The 19360-nt window shown below is 49.8% G+C and overlaps 2 protein-coding genes across 3 annotated transcripts in view; one reads left to right on the top strand and one right to left on the bottom strand.

The window, feature by feature from the left end:
• LOC140643957 (tetraspanin-15-like) overlaps window positions 1-19360 on the top strand; it is a 98258-nt gene that overhangs the window by 10829 nt on the left and 68069 nt on the right. The gene's annotated exons all lie outside the window — the stretch shown is intronic.
• TACR1 (tachykinin receptor 1) lies at window positions 1946-18145 on the bottom strand. Its single transcript, XM_072846346.1, has 5 exons — window positions 17745-18145; window positions 7285-7479; window positions 3143-3293; window positions 2638-2834; window positions 1946-2237 (listed from the first exon to the last, which is right to left on the bottom strand). The coding sequence occupies exons 1-5, from the start codon at window positions 18143-18145 to the stop codon at window positions 1946-1948; spliced, it is 1236 nt and encodes a 411-aa protein (XP_072702447.1).

Here is a 19360-nt window from a genome sequence, read left to right as displayed (position 1 = left end):
CATTTCCCCTTCTCCACGCTGCAGGGTCGTGGGAAGCAGCGGCAAAGGAATAAGTCTTAAAGTGACAAGAACAGTGAGAAGTGGAAGTTTAAGCAGGAAAAAAAATTAGCGTATTCCAGCATGTGCGTGAAGGACGCGGCAGTTTGTAATGTTGCGTAGTCGCAGGAGTCGGGGAAGAGCGTGGAAGTGGCTGGAAGAGCTGCTCCTCACTGATGGCACTTGGCAGGATTTTGGGTAAAAATGAAGATGATCATTCTTGTCAGTCTGGTTTTGCAGCCATTTTGTTGGTCTTGGATCCATCTATTTGCCCATTCATTTAATTGCTGCTGGAGTCATTGCTTAAATATGTGTATTTTTATCTCCAAGAACCATGGTGGCTGGGGATTTATTAATGACTGGATCTTCCAACAGCCAGTTTGGAGGCTGAATAGTTGAAAAGCTCCAAAAGTCATCACTGCTTTACTTCCAGAAACTGCTGTGTGCTCAGCAGGGTCTGATGTTTGGCTGCTTTAAAATGAATGAGCCATTTTCTTGCCCTGTGCGAATCTGTCATGCATCTCTCCAGCATTTCTATCTTGCAGTCTATCCATTTTAGGATTCTGATTTCTACACTGAAAGTGAGAGATTGGACCAGCAGCAAGGACCAGTCGATACAACTGCCCCCAAACTTGTGGGTTTGTTCCCAACAAGCCAAGTTTGCCCACTTGTCATTTTATTCACTTTTTTTTCCCCTTTGAGTATATGTTCATACATTTGCTGACCGAAGGAGCCCTTGGTATGAACAGCCTCAGTGAAGGTTATCCATCACAACAGGACTAAAATATTAGATATATCCATGCACACGTCATAAACTTAATGTTTTATGCAAAAGACAGGGGGATGAAAAGAAAAAAAGTTTCCCAGATTAAAACAAAATCCAGAAAGTGGAATTGAATCATTTCAACCCTCCTCTGAGGAAAAAATGTCTGCAAAATTCTTGTCTCCCTTCAAACCTTGTATGCTGGCAAAACTTTGTTTTTCTGATGGAATCCTACCATGCCCCTCTCTGTGCAGCTCTAGACATTTCCAGGTTGTGAAAAACATTTCGGTATGGTCAGTCTCTTCTTCTCCAGACCTCCACAGGCTTCCAAAATCTATCCAAGAGACATCACCTTGGGCCTTTTAGGAAATCACAGTGATTGCTTTTGGCACATACGGTTGATTACCAGCAACCAAAGTCTGGCTCAATTCAGAAATCCTTTTTGAGAGCGCTGTTTCGATGAGCTGTGTTGTGGAGTGGCAACAGAAGACCATCGTGTGGAGGGATGCGGGTGCCAGAGATGAGTTGAGACTGTGCAGCAGTGCCTGGATCTGAGTTGAAGTGCCAAGTGGCCGGTGGTGCCCCATGGATACACAGGCTCCTGAAGTGGAAAACAGCATTTTTTTTCTGGATCTTTGAATTGAATATGGATATTCAACCAAGAGTGACAGGGAGAATGAAATTAAAGGTGGGAGGAGGCAAGTGCAAGACTGGTTCATCTTCCTGTGGGATAAGATGCACTGGGAGATCCCTGCTGCCTTGCAGAGAGCAGGGAAGTGCCTGCCAATGTTGTACTTATGGTTTAGGAGAAAAACCCAGCTCTGTCCCATTTCTGCATCCTGTCCACCCACCCAGTACGTAGTGGGTTGGACAGGCAGCGAGCAAGGCGGAGGCCAGCCAAACCTCCCTTGTGTTTGGACACAAGCCACGGTGGAGCACATGAAACTAATCCAAAGCTTTTGCTCTAAGGCTCACCCAAGGATGGCGAGCGAGCAACACAGCAAGAGACGGTAAAACAGCACAGAAAAAAGCCAGCACATCACAAACCGGGGTGATGATGCTGGGTAGATTGAGCGCTGGAGCATCCCAGTGAGGGAAGGGGGATGGCAGCACCCTTGTGAGTGGCCAACAGAGCCGGGGAGCCACTTAGGTGAGCGTGTTGGAGTAGAAGCTGAAGCTTTCGGAGACTGTTTTGGAGTCGCTGCGGGAGGAGCCGTTGGATGTCATGTCTACGGAGAGACGCTTGACCTTGCTGCTCTCCTCCAGCTCCTCTTCGGCCGCGCCAACCGCCGAGGAGACGGTGGTCTCTATCCGGCTGACCTTGTACATGCTGCTCTGTGTCTGCAGGTACCTGGCTGACTTCATTTCCAGGCCCTCGTACTCACCAGCGCTGACGAACGGGCACCACCGAAATGCGTGTTTGAACCCGACACGAAACCTGGGGGGACGGAAGAGATGGAGAAAAGCAGCGGTGAGGGATGTGGAGATGGCAAAAGGACCTCGCTAGGAGTGGAAGGACAGAGCTAAGCACTGCTAAACAACAACAAAAAATGCTACTTTTCACTAAGGGGAGGAAAAAACCACTGATAAATCCCAATTAGGAGTCGGGACTGTTTTGATACCTGCCCTCAGATCCCACAGGGGCTTTAGGAAAGATGTATTTAGACAAGTATCGTATCATCCCTGCATCTGCTGGAAGCAGCCCCTGGCAGAGGATGGGACAGAACCATCCTGGAAAAACTCTCCATCCATATTCTCCTCCATCAGACCCCTCTGTATCTCCCCCTCCTCCCCTCCCTGTTGCACCAAGATGCTGCCGAAAGTCACTCAAACCCCACCTGTCATTGAGGCAGCAGTAGATGATGGGGTTGTACATGGTGGAGCTCATGGCCAGCCACATGATAGCCAGGTAGACCTGCTGGATGAACTTCTGCAGGTACCACTCGTGGTTGAAATACTGCAGGGTGAAGTAGATGTGGTAGGGCAGCCAGCACAGCGCAAACGTGCATACCACAATGATCATCATCTTCACTACCTGTGAGGAGAAGAGAGGGCAGGGAAACAAAGTGATCCGTTGGACACTCCACAGGTGGGGCGTCACCCTCCAGAAGGGGCCATCTTTTTTCGCCTTGGAGACCTTTCCAACCAGGAACACGTGGTCAACATCTTGGTTAAACCATGCATGTTCATGGAGGACACACATCTGGAGGACACTCTCTGCTCCATTAGCAATAACCATGCAACAAGTCCTGACCTGTTTCCACCACTAATGAAGTATTTGTGACTGTGGTTAGTTGGGATTGAGCGTGAATTATGGCTCCAGCCGTGCTTGGAGCTCCTTACCTTCCGCTTAGCCGAGACCTGCTCGTGGTAGCGGTCGGAGTTGTCGCCGGGTATCTCGCTTGCCCAGAGGGTGATGCCGACCACAGTGTAGGCACATCCTATCACCAGAAGCGGCAAGAAGTAGATCAGGACGGTCATGCAGAAGTGATACCTAGAAAAAATGATGGTTGTCCTCTACCTATTCAGTCTTTTTCTTGCAAACTGAGCTTGAAGGCAAAGTGCTTCACAGGGGCAAAAAGAGTTTGGCACAATTCCTGCAGACGCATTGCCTGTAGAGCTCGGGCCGGGAAGGACTCCCTACTTTCACCCCAATCTTTTCCAAGCCTCTGCTGCCAGCCTTTGGCATCCTAGCACCCTCCTGGGACGGGAAGTAGAGGCCAGTGAAGAACTTGTGTTACCTTCATAAGGATGTCTTAGCTGAAGTGGCTCCACTCTCAATTCTACTCTATTTACACCCCAAATTATCCTAGAGATGAATGCTTGCTCTTATTGCACCTTTTATCTGGCAGTCCTGCAGGAGCAAATGTGGTTTTTTTTGACATATAAAGGATGGGTGTATTACGCTGAAGAAATAAAGGCTTTCCCTGCGGCACAAACACCGGGTCTTGGATGCAGCTTGCCTGAATCCTGGTCCACCATCAGTTTAGCTGGGCTCAGGTGGCACAAGACATAACCCCAGTCCCCAAAAACACAGCCTAAACCCTTGTCATGGAGGTTTATTAAAACTTTTCTGTGAATTCAGCTGCTGGGTCAGTTCTCTGTGCTCATGGAAAGGGCAGGATCTTTGTGTCTGTTTATAACAGGTATAAATAAGTGCAAAATTGAATGAGAGGGTCTGAATTAAACTGTTAGCATAGGCTTGAGACTGTTTTGTCATGAAGTCAGTGGAGTCGTGGCAGGTTGCAATACCCACTGGGATTGCAGTGGGTTCAGTGAAGGATTTGTGTTAAATAGTGGTTGGTTTAAAAAGGAAAAAATAATGCTGTTTTTAACAAACAGGATAGAGACGGACAGTTTGACCTTGCAGGTTCCTTCCTACCATCGTAGCTTGCAAAAACCTCTCTCCCCTGCTGAAAGATGAGCAATAGAAACAGAAATAGGTACAGAAACGCGTCTGGCTTGCACAGTGCTGGCTTCTAAAGCACCACACATCCCGCCAGGCCTGGAGGTAATTTTCTTCCGACAGCTTTAGGGTCTTTGTAGGCATTTTCGGGGTGCATGCCCAGCTCAAATGCAAGGTGCTGCATCTGTTCAAGGCGGTTCAGGCCCTGTAGCCACGCTCTGCTCTTGCACTCACTCGTCCTCCCGGGAGCTTTGATTGAATAATATCTCCAAAGTGTAACGAATGGGTCAGGCTCGTGCCTGGTTGGGCATGCAGGGAATGGGATTGGCCTCGGACCTGTGCTGCCATGCCATCTCCTCCTTGTTTTGTACCTGCAATCTCATTTGGCCTCCTCTTCGCCCAGTGCTAATCGCATTTGAGCTGGATTTTGTAGGGCTGTTTTCTATTTTGCTAATTAAAGAGGCGTCTCTGTGGCTCCGCAATGAAGACTTTGTTGTGGTTCCCATGTAATGCAGGGTTTTAAACCAGCTGCAAACAGCTGAGAGCGATGCAGAAATGCCCCAGAGGAGCTGTTAGATAACATAAGCAAGATGGACCCTTATTTTCAGAGCCTCCTGGGCATGGTAGGGACAGGGATTTCCAAAGAGCCCTGGGACATTTTTTTTGGACCCTGGGCGCTCAAAAACGGTCTCCATGTGAAACCATCCGTATGTTATTCTGTCTACAAGAATTGCAGGATCAGAGCACTTAGAGAAGCCTGGCTTTTCTAATGTAAAGGTTTTCGGTGTGGGGGTTTAGGGTCTTGTATAAGATGGAGGAGCCCGTAGGAGTTATGGGACAGCGATGTTGGAGGAGGGGGCTGCCATCTCCTTTTGCCTTGCAAAGCCCAGATGGTCACCGTGGGCTGTTACCTCCCAGAGAAGCCGGCGAGTGGAAGCGGCTTTTCCCCTTTCCTTAACAAACCGAAATGGCAGCTAATGAAATTGGAAGAGATCAGACATCTATTTCAAAACCAAAAGCGGGAGAGGGAATCGGTGGTTAGCGGCAGCAAGCAGCCGCTGTATTGAATCGAGCTGAATTGCCGGCTCTTGTTGCAGACGTATCTTGCCTGCGCCGAGGTCTTTGTCCGCTTCCCCTCATACAAGTGGTCTGAGAATGGGCACATTTTCACAGCGAAAAAAAACCTCATGTGCACATCCTGGTCTCTGATACCTCTGCATGCCAGGGTTGTGCTTTCTGGGCTCCATTTGCCAAGAGAAAGGACCCTCCGCTCTTGGGAAAAGTTCCTTATTTTCACTATGAACTAAAAAAATAATATTATTTTTCATCATGGCATTGCAAACAAGCCAGCTGCTGCCGGCGCCTTCCTTAAATAACTGCACCAAGGCCACGCGAGCAGGGGAGGATGTTTGACAGTGACCCAACCACCTGTCCCTGCAAAGTTATTTTGGAGCAGTAAAATAACATCTCGAGCTCTGCCGGGCTCTGCGCTGTGCGAGTGAGGTCACGCGATTTGGAAAGATGCTGCTGATGTGCAAGTTATTTTCAATCCCCACCAAATATTTAGGGTTTGGTTATTTAAAAGCTTCTGCTTAGTATCTGCTTTCCCAGCTTTCCTGGCTGCCTTCATCTGTCTGCAGAGCCCCTGGCTCGCTGAAGAGCATGGGATGCTCAGGCTTTGAAGCGGCGCCCAGCTTCCAGCGGCAAATCATTCATAGGTTAATGGTGGCATTTTTCTCTTGAATTAGCTATTTGAAAAAGCGACGGCCCCAGCGTACAGCTGAACAGCAAATGATCTGTCAAAGCCAGGCCCTGAGCTCGAACCGGTTGCTGCTTCGGTCCCAGGGGGGCTCAGCCCTATCCCGGCCATGTGGGCTGTCTAAGCCAGCAGCATTTCTTTGCGCTGGCTGTATTTATCGTGGTGGCCCGGAATAATTAAAGTTGGAAAACACCTTTGGAGATCAACTGGGCCAGCCCCAGCTTAGTTCTTGCCATACCTGCCTTGCAATGCAAATAAATAAGATAAATGATATAATAAATAAATAAGTATAATAAGTATAATAAATGACACTGTCCAGCTCTCTGCAACCCGCCACTCGCTGCTGACTGGCAAACTCATCTCATTTGTCTTGCAGAGAGACCTTCACCAGCCTTGGGTTGGCATTAAACACCTCTCCGTGCCTGTGTGTCCCCTGCTTTGGCTCCAGCACAACTTCACAGCCCTAATTCATTGCTCCATGGGACTGGAGATCAGGAATGCCTTTTCCCACCCCCCCTGCTTTTTTCCTTAACGCATGATGTGTAACTCACCGCATGACTCGCGGACTTCAAAGAGCAAACCACAGAGGACCGCTGCACTGGCAGACCAGCAGGGTTTCCCGGACCCTTTGGAAATGCCAGATTTAATTAGCCGGCACCTTAACGGGAAGGAAGCAGATTCCTGCGGAGCCTTCCTAGCCCAGCGTTTGCTTCCCAGCCTGAGCTGATGCCACAGAGTCCCTTTTTGTAGCTTGTTTTTTAAGCTGTTGAGTGAATTTTGGGGCATTTGGACTCAGTAAATCCCAGACCATTTTTTTTTCTGTTATTGCCTGGCCAAGATACCCGCCACCGGTAAAACCCTGTTTACCTCTTGCAGGAATAACTCTTGCTCCAGGAAGCCTTTAGAGATACGCGTTGTGGGAAAGGTGCTGCAAAAACCAGAGCCATACCTGCATGTATGAATAAACCCCTGGGGGCAATGCAGACCCCATCCCCACAGCCAAAATATTGCATCTTAGCAGTTCTACATGAGTTTTCCTCAAGGATGAGCATCCAAGAAGGGCAGGGAGCATGGCACAGCATGGAGCAATGTTTGGACTACGAGCAGCTTAATTAACCTTAATGTGCCCCAACATGATATGGATGGAGATTTTGCTACCATCAACTACATAGCACTGGCCCTCGCTAGGGTAGGGGGAGGATTTCCCCATTCCAAGGAGCTCTGAGCCATTCCCATCCTTCCTCGCTTCCTTTTTTTATACTATTTTTGTGTTTTTTCTGTACGGTGGCTTGTCCCCACTGCTGGAAATGTTCAACTCACGTTTTTCCATACACAGTGGTGCTGTGGTCTGGCCATGCCACCAGACACACCACCCGGCCTGGCAGCTTCTCCGTCACCGAGTAGTAACCCTGGGGGAAAGCCAGCAGGAAAGCCAGGAGCCAGATGACGCTGATGACCACCTTGGTGGCGGTGGCTGAGAGTCGGGGCTGCAGCGGGTGGATGATAGCCATGTACCTGCAAGGTGGGAAAAGGAGAAATCAAGGCTGGAAAGCCCCGATGTTGCGGCTTTTGGGGCTGTTTTAGGTCTCTCTTGCATGGGGGTCGTACTTTTGACACCCCCTTAATGCATCCTGGCAGCCCCTCACTCCACACACTGCAAACAGCATCAAATAATCCCTTTATGGAGGATTCCCCAGCCAATGCTCTAGTTCTCTTGCAGCATCTTACCCTTGAGATTTGAATCCCATTTGAGACACTCATTGACTTTTAGCTGAAAAACAGCTTTGCTAACGCAAGCAGCAATCGGCTGCTTCCGCAAAGACCAATTTGTACAAAGCCAGCCGTGATGCTGCCGTCTGGCAGCAGCCGCTTTGGCAGCGCCTGGTAGTTTTGCACCCACGCAAAATCATATTTCTACGGTAGATCACAGTGCCAAGTGTTACAGGAGGAGAACCAAAAATAAGAGTGCCGGTCCGGCGTGGGATGGGTGATCTGAGATGCTACCTATATCTGCCTGGCTCCTGGGCTCTTTCCCTCAAACATCAATTGTCATACTTAAGAAAAGCTCCAGTGGCAACGAGACAGATTGAATTTATCCCTCTGCAAATCTGGTTTTGCAAAGCTGGCAGCAGCCAGCAGCGCTGTAAGGATTAAGTGAGATCGTAGCAAATTTTTTGTTTTATTTCCCCCCTGCTCCATGTCAAGCTTGAGGAAGAGGAGAAACATTGCATCGCTCTGCATGTGTTATCATCCGAGGTGTTTGCAGCCTCCTCTATTTCTCCCTTCATCCCTTCTTTCAGAGGATGGACAGTTTTTTCTGTTGTTTTTTTCCTAGATGGCAAATACTTCCCATGTTGCATTTTTGGGTGGCCACATGCAGGGGCAAAGACATAGGGATTAATATATAAATACGCAGGAGGTACCACCGTCAGCTCTTCCTCTGCCCCAGGGTACCAGACCTTATCAGCTTTGTGCAGCTGAAAATCCACCTAATCCACCTGATAATTATCCCTTGAAAATCTGGTTGGTACTTGAAATTGAAGCTGATTAGAGAGAGCCAAGGCAATGGGTCTTAGTGCTGCTCTGGCACAGCGGCTGGTCATCAAGGTCTCCTGGTTTCTGCATCCATGTTTCTCATTTCTTACTTGCGATCGGCTTCGCGGGACCCTTCAAGGGCTCATCTCCTTCCTCTTCCTCATCCTTCAAATGGCTGGTGTTGGCTGAGCCCCTCGTTAGTGGGTTTGCTGAGCTGGATGAGGTTTGGGTGGGCTCATCCAGCGCAGCAAACCCAGGGGTCAATCACAGAGTTCAGAGCAGGTTACCCTCAGTTTATGCTCCCAAGCAGCAAGAACTCCACATGCCCAAGTTTGCTGCTGACGCTTGACCCAACGGTTCAAACTCAAGCATGCAAACAATGGAAAACAAGGGATTTCCACAAAAGTTGGGCCATTTCTATTGAAATACTTGCTTGGAGAAACATCTGAGGCTGAGAACTCCAGAAAGCAAAGCCAGCACTTGATTGCAACCAGCCAGAAATGCTGTTAAGTCTCCAACCTTGTTTTTGCCAGTGCATTTCAGAGGACTTTTGTCGTCGGTTTAAAGCACTTTACAGCTGCAGAAGCCCTTGCGGTTGATAAAACAGCCAAATAATCGCTGTAACGATTAACTAAACCCCAACCTCATTGCCTAGAGATCTTTCCAACCCATCGCCTTGTCTGCAATGCTGTCTCGTGGTGGAAAGGAGGTAGCAAAATTCATCCAACCACGCTGGCGTTGCAAGGACGGCCCAGGGAAGCAGGAGGGAGCAAGCTAGCCACGCTTTGGGGAAAACTGGCCCCAAATCCTATTTTTTGCCAGCAATTCCCGAACCATCAGTCCTGAGCGACCTCTGAAATACTCCCTTGGGGACGCTCTGGGTTCAGCCACCCATCAGGATTAAAAATGAGAATAATAACAGTTCTCCCAGACAGGGGCTCTGATGGGGAAGAAAAAGATGTAATAAAAAGGGTCTGGGCTGCTTGGAGGAGCTGGTATTACAGACCATAAAAATGCGGGAGATAGATGGAAATGTACAAACATCCTGAAAATAATTAGACCATTATTTCATATTAAAATATTGTATAATTATATAATTGTATCACTAAGCAGAAAATTGTCCTAACATTTTAATAACTGCTTCTTTTTTTTTTTTTCTTTCTTTTTTTTTTTCCTCTCTCCTTGACAAGAACATTTGATGCAAAATCAAACCGGAGAGAGGAGGGGAGCAGAGAATATGGTTTCATGGCCGCCTTAGCTCAGGTGACAGCTGCCGTCTTGCTTGTATTGGGGTGGAAAAGCATCGGTACAGGGAGCAAACCAGATAGGACAAGGGGTAATGGCTTTAAACTGAAAGAGGGTAGCTTTAGGTTAGATAAAAGGAAGAAATTCTTTACGGTGAGGTTGGGGAGGCACTGGCACAGGTTGCCCAGGGAAGCTGTGGATGCCCCATCCCTGGAAGTGTTCAAGGCCAGGCTGGACGGGGCTTTGAGCAACCTGGTTGAGTGGAAGGTGTCCCTGAGCATGGCGGGGGGGTCGGAACTAGATGATCTTTAAGGTCCCTTTCAACCCAAACCATTTATGATTCTTTTGCCTTCTTCCAGCGCTGGGTTCGTTGTGCTCAAATAACTCTCATCTCCTTTCAGACCGGTTGGACTTTCCATGTTTCTCTACCCAATAGGTTTCTGTGTATTCTTTGTCTTTGAATTTTAGGGGGTTTTTTGGGTTTTTTTTTTGGTGACCACTAGATCTTTTTTTGCATCCAGACCATGGGTCCCAAAAAGCCAGTTTGCTTTCTTGCAAATCTGCTCGGTTTTGAGCCAAAGCCTCCCCCATGGTGCATTTCTACGGCAGGGTTTTGGGTAACCTAAAATAAAACCTGCCTTCTGAGCAAGTGAACGCAAAGCAGAAAACCAACCCCGTGCTGCGGAGCCGTACCACGGGTACCTCCAGGTTGTCTTCTCCCCTCCACGTAGGTTTGATCTCCCAGGCAAGGCTGTGGTAGGTGCTGCAGCCAAACCTCCATCAATCACTTCTTAGCAGGGAAGAAAAATGACATGTCAATCGCGACTTTGCCTTTCAGCAAAAAAAGCTTGCTGATCTATTTATTTTTTTATTAATATGAACAAGTTTGCATCCCAATGGAAATGCAGAGCGCAGGCACAGGGTGCAGCTGCAATGTCCTGGGGTGTCTGCAAGGTGCTGGCTGGCGTTTGGCTCTGTGCATGGTTTTGCAGCACTGGGCACAAAAGGCATAAATCAGAGCTTAAGTGCCAGGAAGCCGCTGCCCTCCTTGGCTCGGCCACGCAGGTCCCGGCCGCGCCACCGAGAAGCGGGCTCTCGAAAGCAAGGCTAATGAGTTTATTAGCTCATATTTCTCCTCGCAAAGTGCCTCTGTGGCCCCACTCTGCCCATCTCCCTAAGATGCTGTATCCTATTAGAGAGATTTATTTTTTTTCTCTGCTGTTCAAGAGGGCAGTTTTCCCATCCATAAAAAAATTGGGTGTTGCAGTTTGCTAGGGATGGTCCTTTGCGGGAGGTGAGGAAGAGGAGCACGTCCCTACATAATCATCCTGCCCTCGCCGCTGCGACGGGTGACAAACCACTGTGGGGTCTTCAAGTCCTAATTTTTCATAGGGTCTGGCTTTGGTTGAGGATTTAAGGGCAGATTTCCTGCGTTAGGGAAAGGTTTTGTTCCCCATGCAGGCGGTGCATGGGGGTAGCACTGGGAACGGGGCCATTTGCTTGCAGAAGATGTTGGGTTGGGAAGATTTAGTGATACCTGTTCCTCAAAATAAAATGACCTGCAGTTGCTCTCCTTTCAGATGGCAGCACCGTGTTGAAGTGGAAACCATCATTAAGTTTTGCAAGCTCGGGGTTGCCCAACTCCTTGCAGGAAAGACCCGATGCCCATGCAGCTGCATTTTCCTTGCACCTTTCCCACCATGTTTAATGTTTTAAATCCACCATATTTAATAGGCTTGGCACTAAAGCACACAACTTTACACCAGATGCTATTCGATGACGTTGGTAATGCTGTTTGCTGTTGTTTAAATATTTTATTGTGGTTTGGGGGGGTGTTACCATGACGATACAATAGCATTTGAGTACAACGTTGTACCAGGGTAGCTCCGAGTGTATTGGTTATTAAATAGATACTGCATTCGAGGCAGTGTAGCCATCTATTAATTGCATCTGGAAATCTGGAGTCTGCCTGGATAGCTAACATTATACAATTGTTTCCACCCTCATGGAGAGGAGATTAATATCATAGCAAAAATTTATGAAGCGTCTTTCGTTCCAGAGTTTCCTTATCTGCTTCATTAAGTAATAAGGATAGGACAGATAAGAGGTGAGTAACCAAGAGGGTGCAACGTTTGTGCTGTGTGTTTTAATCGCACAATGATTTCCCATCCTGAGCAAAGAGGGTTTTAGTGCAGAGTCAGTCCCGGGGGAGTTTGCAACCAAATCAGAGCAGATACCCCGGATTGAGGTGGGTCAAATACCTCCAGCACGGCTCCAGGTCCTTCCTACCCAAGAAATGAAAAGCTTCTCTGCATAGAAAAACCTGCCTTTTTGCTTTCTGCGAGGATTGAGGTGGGTCAAATATCTCCAGCACGGCTCCGGGTCCTTCCTACCCAAGAAACGAAAAGCTTCTCCATAGAGAAAAACCTGCCTTTTTGCTTTCTGTGAGGATTGTGTCACAACAGCGTGGATGCAAAAATACCAGCCCTTGAGCAGGTTTGCATAGCGAAGCTTAGCCTTGTCGCACTGGCCCCAAATACCTCGTATCTGGATGACGGCTGAGGAGGCTAGCTGAGCCCTGCATGCTTGAAACACGACGCTGGGGACGAAGGCGCCGCAAGCAGCTGCTTCCTCCTATTTATTGCTTTGACATAAAACAGCAACCGTCCAAACTGAGTGTGTTCCTGCCCCGAGACCTGAGTGATGCTTAACGCTTGGCAAAGCGTCTTCATCAAGCAGGAGGCTGCAGGTTTCTCACCCGCATTTCCCTGGAGCACTCATATGGCACAGCATCTTTTCTTTTTGAAAGCAGTTTGGTATTTCCTTCGAGCACAATCGAAAAGGACGTGTTACCCACCACCAAACAGTGACCTGAGTTACACCGGCAGCTTTGCAAACTCCCCTGCCTTCTTGCGCAGCACCTCTCGCATTGCAAACCCCACGGTTTTAAAAAGCCAAATGCAGGTGAAACAGGATCAAACCCCAGTTAGTTGCAGCAGGCTGTTAAGGAAGCGTAGGGCTCCCTCCTGCATTCACTGCGTTTGCTGATGGAGCTGGGATGGAATGGGAGAGGAGGACCCAAAGCACAACCCAGCCGTACTGAGAGACTCTGCAGATGCCGTTATTCGAGGCATCAATATGACCTTATCAACCAATTAGTCCTGGCACTGGTTTATAGCTGGAGAGTGAAGGGGGAGAACAAAAATCACAGGAAATGCAGAGCTGGTGAGCCATGAGACCTGGAGCTCTTAGTGCATGGGTGGTTCCCACTGGGCCATTGAGGAATGAAGAATAAATTAAGGAATAAATTAAGAAAGCTATCGGATAAACCAAATATCTCACCAGGGGCCCCCAAACTCCTACGGTGGCTTGTGGCAGCGCTCAGCTTGTAGATGAGCACCATGATCACCCCAAAAGCATGTCTAAAACCTGAGTCTCCTGCATCTCCCAGCCACCAAACTGTTGCTAATTCATCTTAGTTCTGTAGTTATTGCCATAGGAATTTCAAGCCCCCTCTTCTTTCCAAAGGAAAGGGGGGAAAAGGGATGTAATTTATTTTCTCACAGGCTGAATTAATATCTCGTGGGTGTTGGGAGGGATTAATTCCAGTTAATACCCATCAGATCAGAGACTACTGCTGGGAGCAGGGGCATAAACCAGCCTTGATGAGTGACCCCTTACTAAGGCGTTCCCTTGTCCATCCCCGTCCCCCTGCTTTCTAACCCCAGCTGGGATCAATGCTTCGAGCCAGCTCCGTGCTGGGTCTCCAGAAGCTTCGTAGGGTTTTTGCTACTTTCAGTGATGCTTGATTTTTCGGGAATGCAAAAAGCTGCTGCGGTTATTGTCAGCTGGTGCGTAGGCAATGCCGCAGGGCAGCCGGTGCAGGGGCTGCTGGCCCTAAACCTGGGCTCCTTTCGCTTCCCTCTTGCTCTTCCATCTTCCAAATTACATCCCAGCAGAGCAAGATTACACAGTGCCGGGCGTAGATCAAAGTTCTGCTCTGCAAATCCCCGAAGTCCATTAAGTCAAGATTAAAAAAAAACCCTGGTGCTATATTAGGGTGTAAATGACTAATTAATCTGTCTGTGCACTGATGTAATTTGTCCTCTCTGGAGGGTTTCTTTCTGCAGTAATCACCTCTCGGGGAAGGCATGGGGTCACTGAGCTGACAAATATATTCCTGATATTCAGCTGGTTCATCCAACCTGGGAGCTCAAGCTTGCAAGCAGTAAATAATTTTCCAAGCCGGTTTTTCTGCTGCAAATAATATGGGGTTGGGGAGGTATTAACAGGTCTTGGCTGCAGACTAGCAATTTCAGGAGCCGCGGTGGTGAATGAAGGTTCGCAGATTTGATGTTTCTTCTGCAGCTCCTGCTAGCAAACTGATGGATCTTAAGACACCTAATATAATTTGATAACCCATTTGGAAATAAAAAAGGGGATATAAATAAGATCTCAGTTTGATTGCCCAGCCTTGCATGCTGGTCTGGCAGCGTTGGTGCTGGTGGAGGTCGGAGAAGGGGCTCTTTTAATGAGCAAAAGCAGCAAGCTGGTCTAGGAGTTGCAGGAGGTTAGTCCCACCGTGTGTCACTTTTATAGCTGCTTTAGAGCAGAGGACTCTGCAGAAAAAGGGAAATTGCTTTGTATTAAATAGCCCAAGTGCTGCACAGTCTGTCTTCACCCTGAGTTCATGGCAGGGCTCTCGCCCTTCTCATCAGTATTTGTTCAGTCTGCAGTGTTTTTGGCGTAGCTCACTTAAAGTTTTGAGATCAGAGATGATTTTTTTTCTGATTCTGCAAGTAATCCGGTATCTTCACCTTCAGCTGCGTTCCCAGTTGTCTGTCATCATGGAAACTCATTCCTCTGTCCGAAGTTTGCTAGCGGTGCGGGTGAGTGGTGGTGCTCAGAAATGAATCCAGGTCCCAGGGAAAGAGAAAATATCAACAGTTTATCTAACGATGCTCCATCCCATGTGCCATAGACATTGCAACTTAGGGATGTCCAGAGCTGGTTCTGGGTTTTTTTGGTTTTTTTTTCTCTAAGCGTGGCTGCAAATTAGCTCGGACTCACCGTGGGCACTGCTGGGCTCTCACTTTTCCTGGAAGATTGGAAAAACCCCAGGATTTTCTGTCTCTCTCTTTCAAGTGAATAAATTTGCAAGAATTTGAAGCCGGAAAGGGATATGTGATGCGCTCTGACACTGATATGCCCAAAAACAAAGGACATGGCAAATTTTGTAGTGCCAAAGTGAGCTGTTTGGCCCCCACTTCTGCAGGGTGCTGAGAAGCAGCATTATGGCTTTTCCTGAGCAGACTTTACCAGCTTGCCAGCCTCAACTCCTGAATTTCCTGCTATTGTTGCAGGGTTCAGAATAACACTCGCTGTAGGATTACCTTCTTTTTATTTTTTCAGAGTGGTTGTGCCCAGGCTGAAATAGGTCCTGGTGAAAGAGCAGATGGTCTAGCTTCAAGCGAAAGCTTTTTTTTTTTTCTTGCACAAACCCATGGCAGGTTCTGCAAAAAAAAAGCCATTGGGAGAATCAAACCCACTTCCCCACTTGTTCTCTCAGTGACTCTGGTACAGCTGTGCCGTGTCTTTCCAAGGCAGTTCTGTATCCCCCGGCGAGGATGTTCTGGAAATTGCGTGCAGAAAGCACAAGCGGAGATGATTTAGGGGAGCAATCTGCAGACTGACGCTCCTCCGAGCCTTCAGACTCCGTATCTAACGGCTCTGACAGATAGCTTAATACACTTTGGGAACACGAGGCACATTCAATTCTGCTCCCCTAGTTTTTGATGAAAATCAGAACTGCAGTCATGTTTGATTTCAGGTGCGTCCTGGCTGTGAATATAACCCATTTTGCTGAGCCTAGCTGGCTCTGCTGCTCCAAATTCGGGTACTTGCTTTCCTTGTTCCCACACGGCTTTTTGCTGCTTGCTAGGACAAATACTTCCCTTTTGGGTTCCTGGAACAAGTGCCTGCCTTTAATGCATTTAAGTTACTATTGTCAGGTCTCAGACACAGGAAAACAAGCAATTTTCCAGCACTTGGAGATGTGTGCTGCTTGCCTGGAGGGGCAGAGAATGGGCTTTGCTGCCTTCACCTTCCAAATTTCCCACCTCGCTGGAAATTTGGGGCCAAGAAATGCAGCAGGTAGCTCTGTGCAGGAGGTGTTTGCACACTGAGGCTGCAGCTTCTTTTGGCTCCTTCTTGGTGGGCGAGCCAAGCCTGCAAGCATGGGGTTTGCAGCCCAGCCATGGGAAAACCAAGCCTCCGTTAAGGGTTTGCAGATGTAAGAAGAAAGCTGGAAATACCAATTCCCCCCCAAAATTCAGCCCCAGGCTCCCAGACCTGCCTTTGCTCCCCACTTTACACATGCTTTTCCAGCTTCCCCTGGCAGATTTGCTTTTCTGGTTATTCCGGGGTGTGGACCGAAGGCTAAAAACCAAATTATAAAAAAAAAAAAAAATCATCTCTCTAATTCATCTTAACCTGAAAAGGCCTTGCCAGCTGATCCCCAATATCCTCAAAATGCAGATGCTCCTGAAACAGAGCCAGCAACACCATCGGACAGGGACAGAGCCATGCTAGTAGTATTCCTCTTTTTATTTATTATTGCCTTAATTCTCCCCACATCTCCAGTATGAGAGCTTGGCTATGTCTGATTTATTTTGGGAAGAGTAACCACTCCAGAGCGAAACAAAACCTGAGCCTGCTTTTAAGAAGTAGAGAGCATCATCCATCTCAGGCTCCATTTCCCAAGCTGTCAGTGCGTGAGTTGTGGCAGCACTATAATTTCTCATAGGGAAATATCCGTGCCAGTTTGTGCAGCACTTAGACATCAGCTCAAAATGTGCTGGCATACGGCAATGCAAATCTCCCCCCCCGCCCCTTCGCATGTATCCCCAGCCAAAATGTCTTTTACTCCCTAGGAAGAAGGTCCAAAAAGAGGTGTTGCAGAGCCGAGCTGTCTTCAGGAAATATGTTGTGTTGGAAAAATCTGTTGCGCTTGAAACACTGGTACTCAAGAGAGAATTGCAAAGCTGTTTGAGAGCCTTGATTTATCTCTAGCGCTGGTGTGAAAATGCCATCAAATAAAAGATTTCTTGGAGGGGGAGAGAAGAGAGGGGAGCTGCACACTGGAGGTGCTTGGTGCACGGCTATTTTGTGTCCCTCGACCCCGGCGCATCCCTCTGCGGTGAAAAAGGCAGCGTCCCCCGTGCCATCGGACCCCGCTGAGCGCTTGCTGAACTTTTGATCGCGGCAGAACGCAAGCGGGATCTCACTCTGCCGGCAGTCCCCAGCCATCGGGCAGCGCCGGCAGGAACCAGGCAGTGAAAAAAAAACAACTAAGGTGTGGTGGCTGCAGCCAAATGGGATAAATCCCTGGCACCTACCTCTTCCACTTGACCCCCACTAATAAAATCAAGGTGGGTTTGCTTGGGGGGGACACACCGGCACGCAACGCGACAACACACACCCACCAAGTCAAGATGCCTTTCCTGAGCTCGACCTTCTCTCTGAGGCTCCTTAGACGGTTCCCAACCCAGATCAAGCAACACAAACCAGGTCCTGCACCGCAGCAGAGGCACGTCCGACACAGGCGTGTATTTTATGTCATGAGGTGATGCCATTTTGTGCTAAATATCGAGTTTGCTTTTAAATGAGGAGGTTGGGGAAGGAATGGACGGCTCTGCAGAGGCGCTGGGAAGGGAGAGGACAGCGATGCTACAAATACACACCCAAGACACGCTACCGACATGCACGGGGGTTACAAAGCCTTTTCTCGAGCTCCTTTGGCAGAGCTGACAAAGGATGCCCAAAGCCACCTGCAACCTGCAGGGAGGTGGATTATTTCTAGCCCTCTTTTACAAAAATGAGCTTTATTTTAACTGCCATGTTCTCCCATGACCGGAGATCAGACGGAGCTGAGCGCAGCACCCAGGTGGAGGCAGACCTGGGTGCCGGGGTGGATTTGGGGTTTGACGCTCAGAGCTCACCTGTCCAGGGCGATGGCCATCATGGAGTAGATGCTGGCAAAGACGGCGGCGATGGGGAAGAAGTTGTGAAACTTGCAGTAGAGCAGCCCGTAGTACCACTCGTTGTGGATGGCGTAGGTGAAGTTCACCACCGTGTTGAAGGCGGACATAGAGGCTTCGGCGAAAGCCAGGTTCACCAAGAAGTAGTTGGTGACGGTGCGCATCCTCTTGTGAGCCAGGATGATCCACATCACTACCACATTCCCCACCACCGACACCACCACGATGAGGGCGTAGGCGACAGCCCACAGGGCCACCTGCCACGGGGGCTGCACGAACTGGTTCACGAAGGACTCGTTCAGGGAAGCGTTGAGCGGCGACTGGTGCTCCAGCCCCGCTTCCAGCAGCACAGCGTTATCCATCGCACCACGGTGCGGCCAGACCAGGCGCACGGATGCTTTGGGGTGCGGGTCCCTCCTGGTTAGGGCACAGCTGGATCAGGGTACAACAAGTTTGGGGCACACAGCTAGTTTGGGGTGCAGGTCTCTCCTGGTTCAGAGTGCAGCCATTTTGGGGTGCGTGACTGGTTCAGGGTGCAGGTACCTGCCGGTTTGGGGGACGGCTGCTTTGGGGCGCACAGGGCATAGGTCTCTCCTGGTTCAGGGTGCAGCCAGTTTGGGGTATAGGACCCCTCTGGTTCAGGGTGCAGCCAGTTTGGGATGCAGGGCTGGTTTGGGGTGCAGGTCCCTCCTGTCTCTGGGTGCAGCTGGAGCAGGGTGCCCGGCCATGTCAAGGCACACCGCTGGTTTGGGGTGCAGGTCCCGCCCGGTTCGGGCACAGCCGGCCTGGGATGCACAGCCGGGTCGGGGCGCGGGTCCCTCCGGGCTTGGCTGCAGCTGCACCGGGATGCAGATTCCTCCCGATTCAGGGTGCAGCTCGTTCGGGATGCGGCTTCCTCCCAGTTCAGGCCCGGTTCGGGATGCAGGTCCCTCCCGGTTCAGGACCGGAGAGGGATGCGGGTCCCTCCCGGTTCAGGGCGAAGCCGGTTCGGGATGCGGGTCCCTCCCGGTTCAGGAGCGGAGTAGGATGCGGGATGCAGGTGCCTCCCGGTTCGGGACCGGAGCGGGATGCGGGTCCCTCCCGGTTCGGGGTGCAGCCGGTTCGGGATGCGGGTCCCTCCCGGTTCAGGACCGGAGAGGGGCTCGGGGCGCAGCCGGTGCCGCGGAGCCGGCTGCGGCGGGCGAGGCACGACCGGGGCTTTTATAAGCGGCGCGGGCGGTGCCGGCGGGCGGTGGGCAGAGCCGGCACGGAGAGCCCTCCCCCGGCCCGCCCTCCCTCCCCCGGCCCCCCGGGCCCTCCCTCCTGCCCGGGGGGGCTCCGCTGGGGCCCGGAGCTGCAGTCCCCAACACCCCCCCGCCGCTCTTCCCAGCGGGCAGGAGCCCCCAGGTTGCCCCGTACCCCCTCGCCCCCCATTTCCACGCCTCCTCATCCCCTCTCCAACCTCTTGGCCCTCAAAACCGTCCTGTGCTTTGCATCCTTTTGGGGGGCTGATGGGCATCTGGACCAAACACGCTCTAAAAAGTCACCGGGAGTTTAAAACATGCTGATAATTGTAAAGCTTATATATTATATATATT

This window comes from Ciconia boyciana, chromosome 25, assembly GCF_034638445.1.
Source record: "Ciconia boyciana chromosome 25, ASM3463844v1, whole genome shotgun sequence".
Lineage (NCBI taxonomy): Eukaryota > Metazoa > Chordata > Aves > Ciconiiformes > Ciconiidae > Ciconia > Ciconia boyciana.
Note: the sequence above shows the minus strand (reverse complement) of the source record. Positions and strands in the feature narration are given on the sequence as shown.

Coding starts and splice junctions, on each gene's coding strand:
- TACR1 (XM_072846346.1), bottom strand. CDS start 18,145: ATGGATAACGCTGTGCTGCTGGAAGCGGGGCTGGAGCACCAGTCGCCG. Junction 3,294..7,284: donor ACCACTGTGTATGGAAAAAC/GTGAGTTGAACA, acceptor CATTTTTTCTAG/GTATCACTTCTGCATGACCG. Junction 2,238..2,637: donor TACTGCTGCCTCAATGACAG/GTGGGGTTTGAG, acceptor CCGTCCCCCCAG/GTTTCGTGTCGGGTTCAAAC.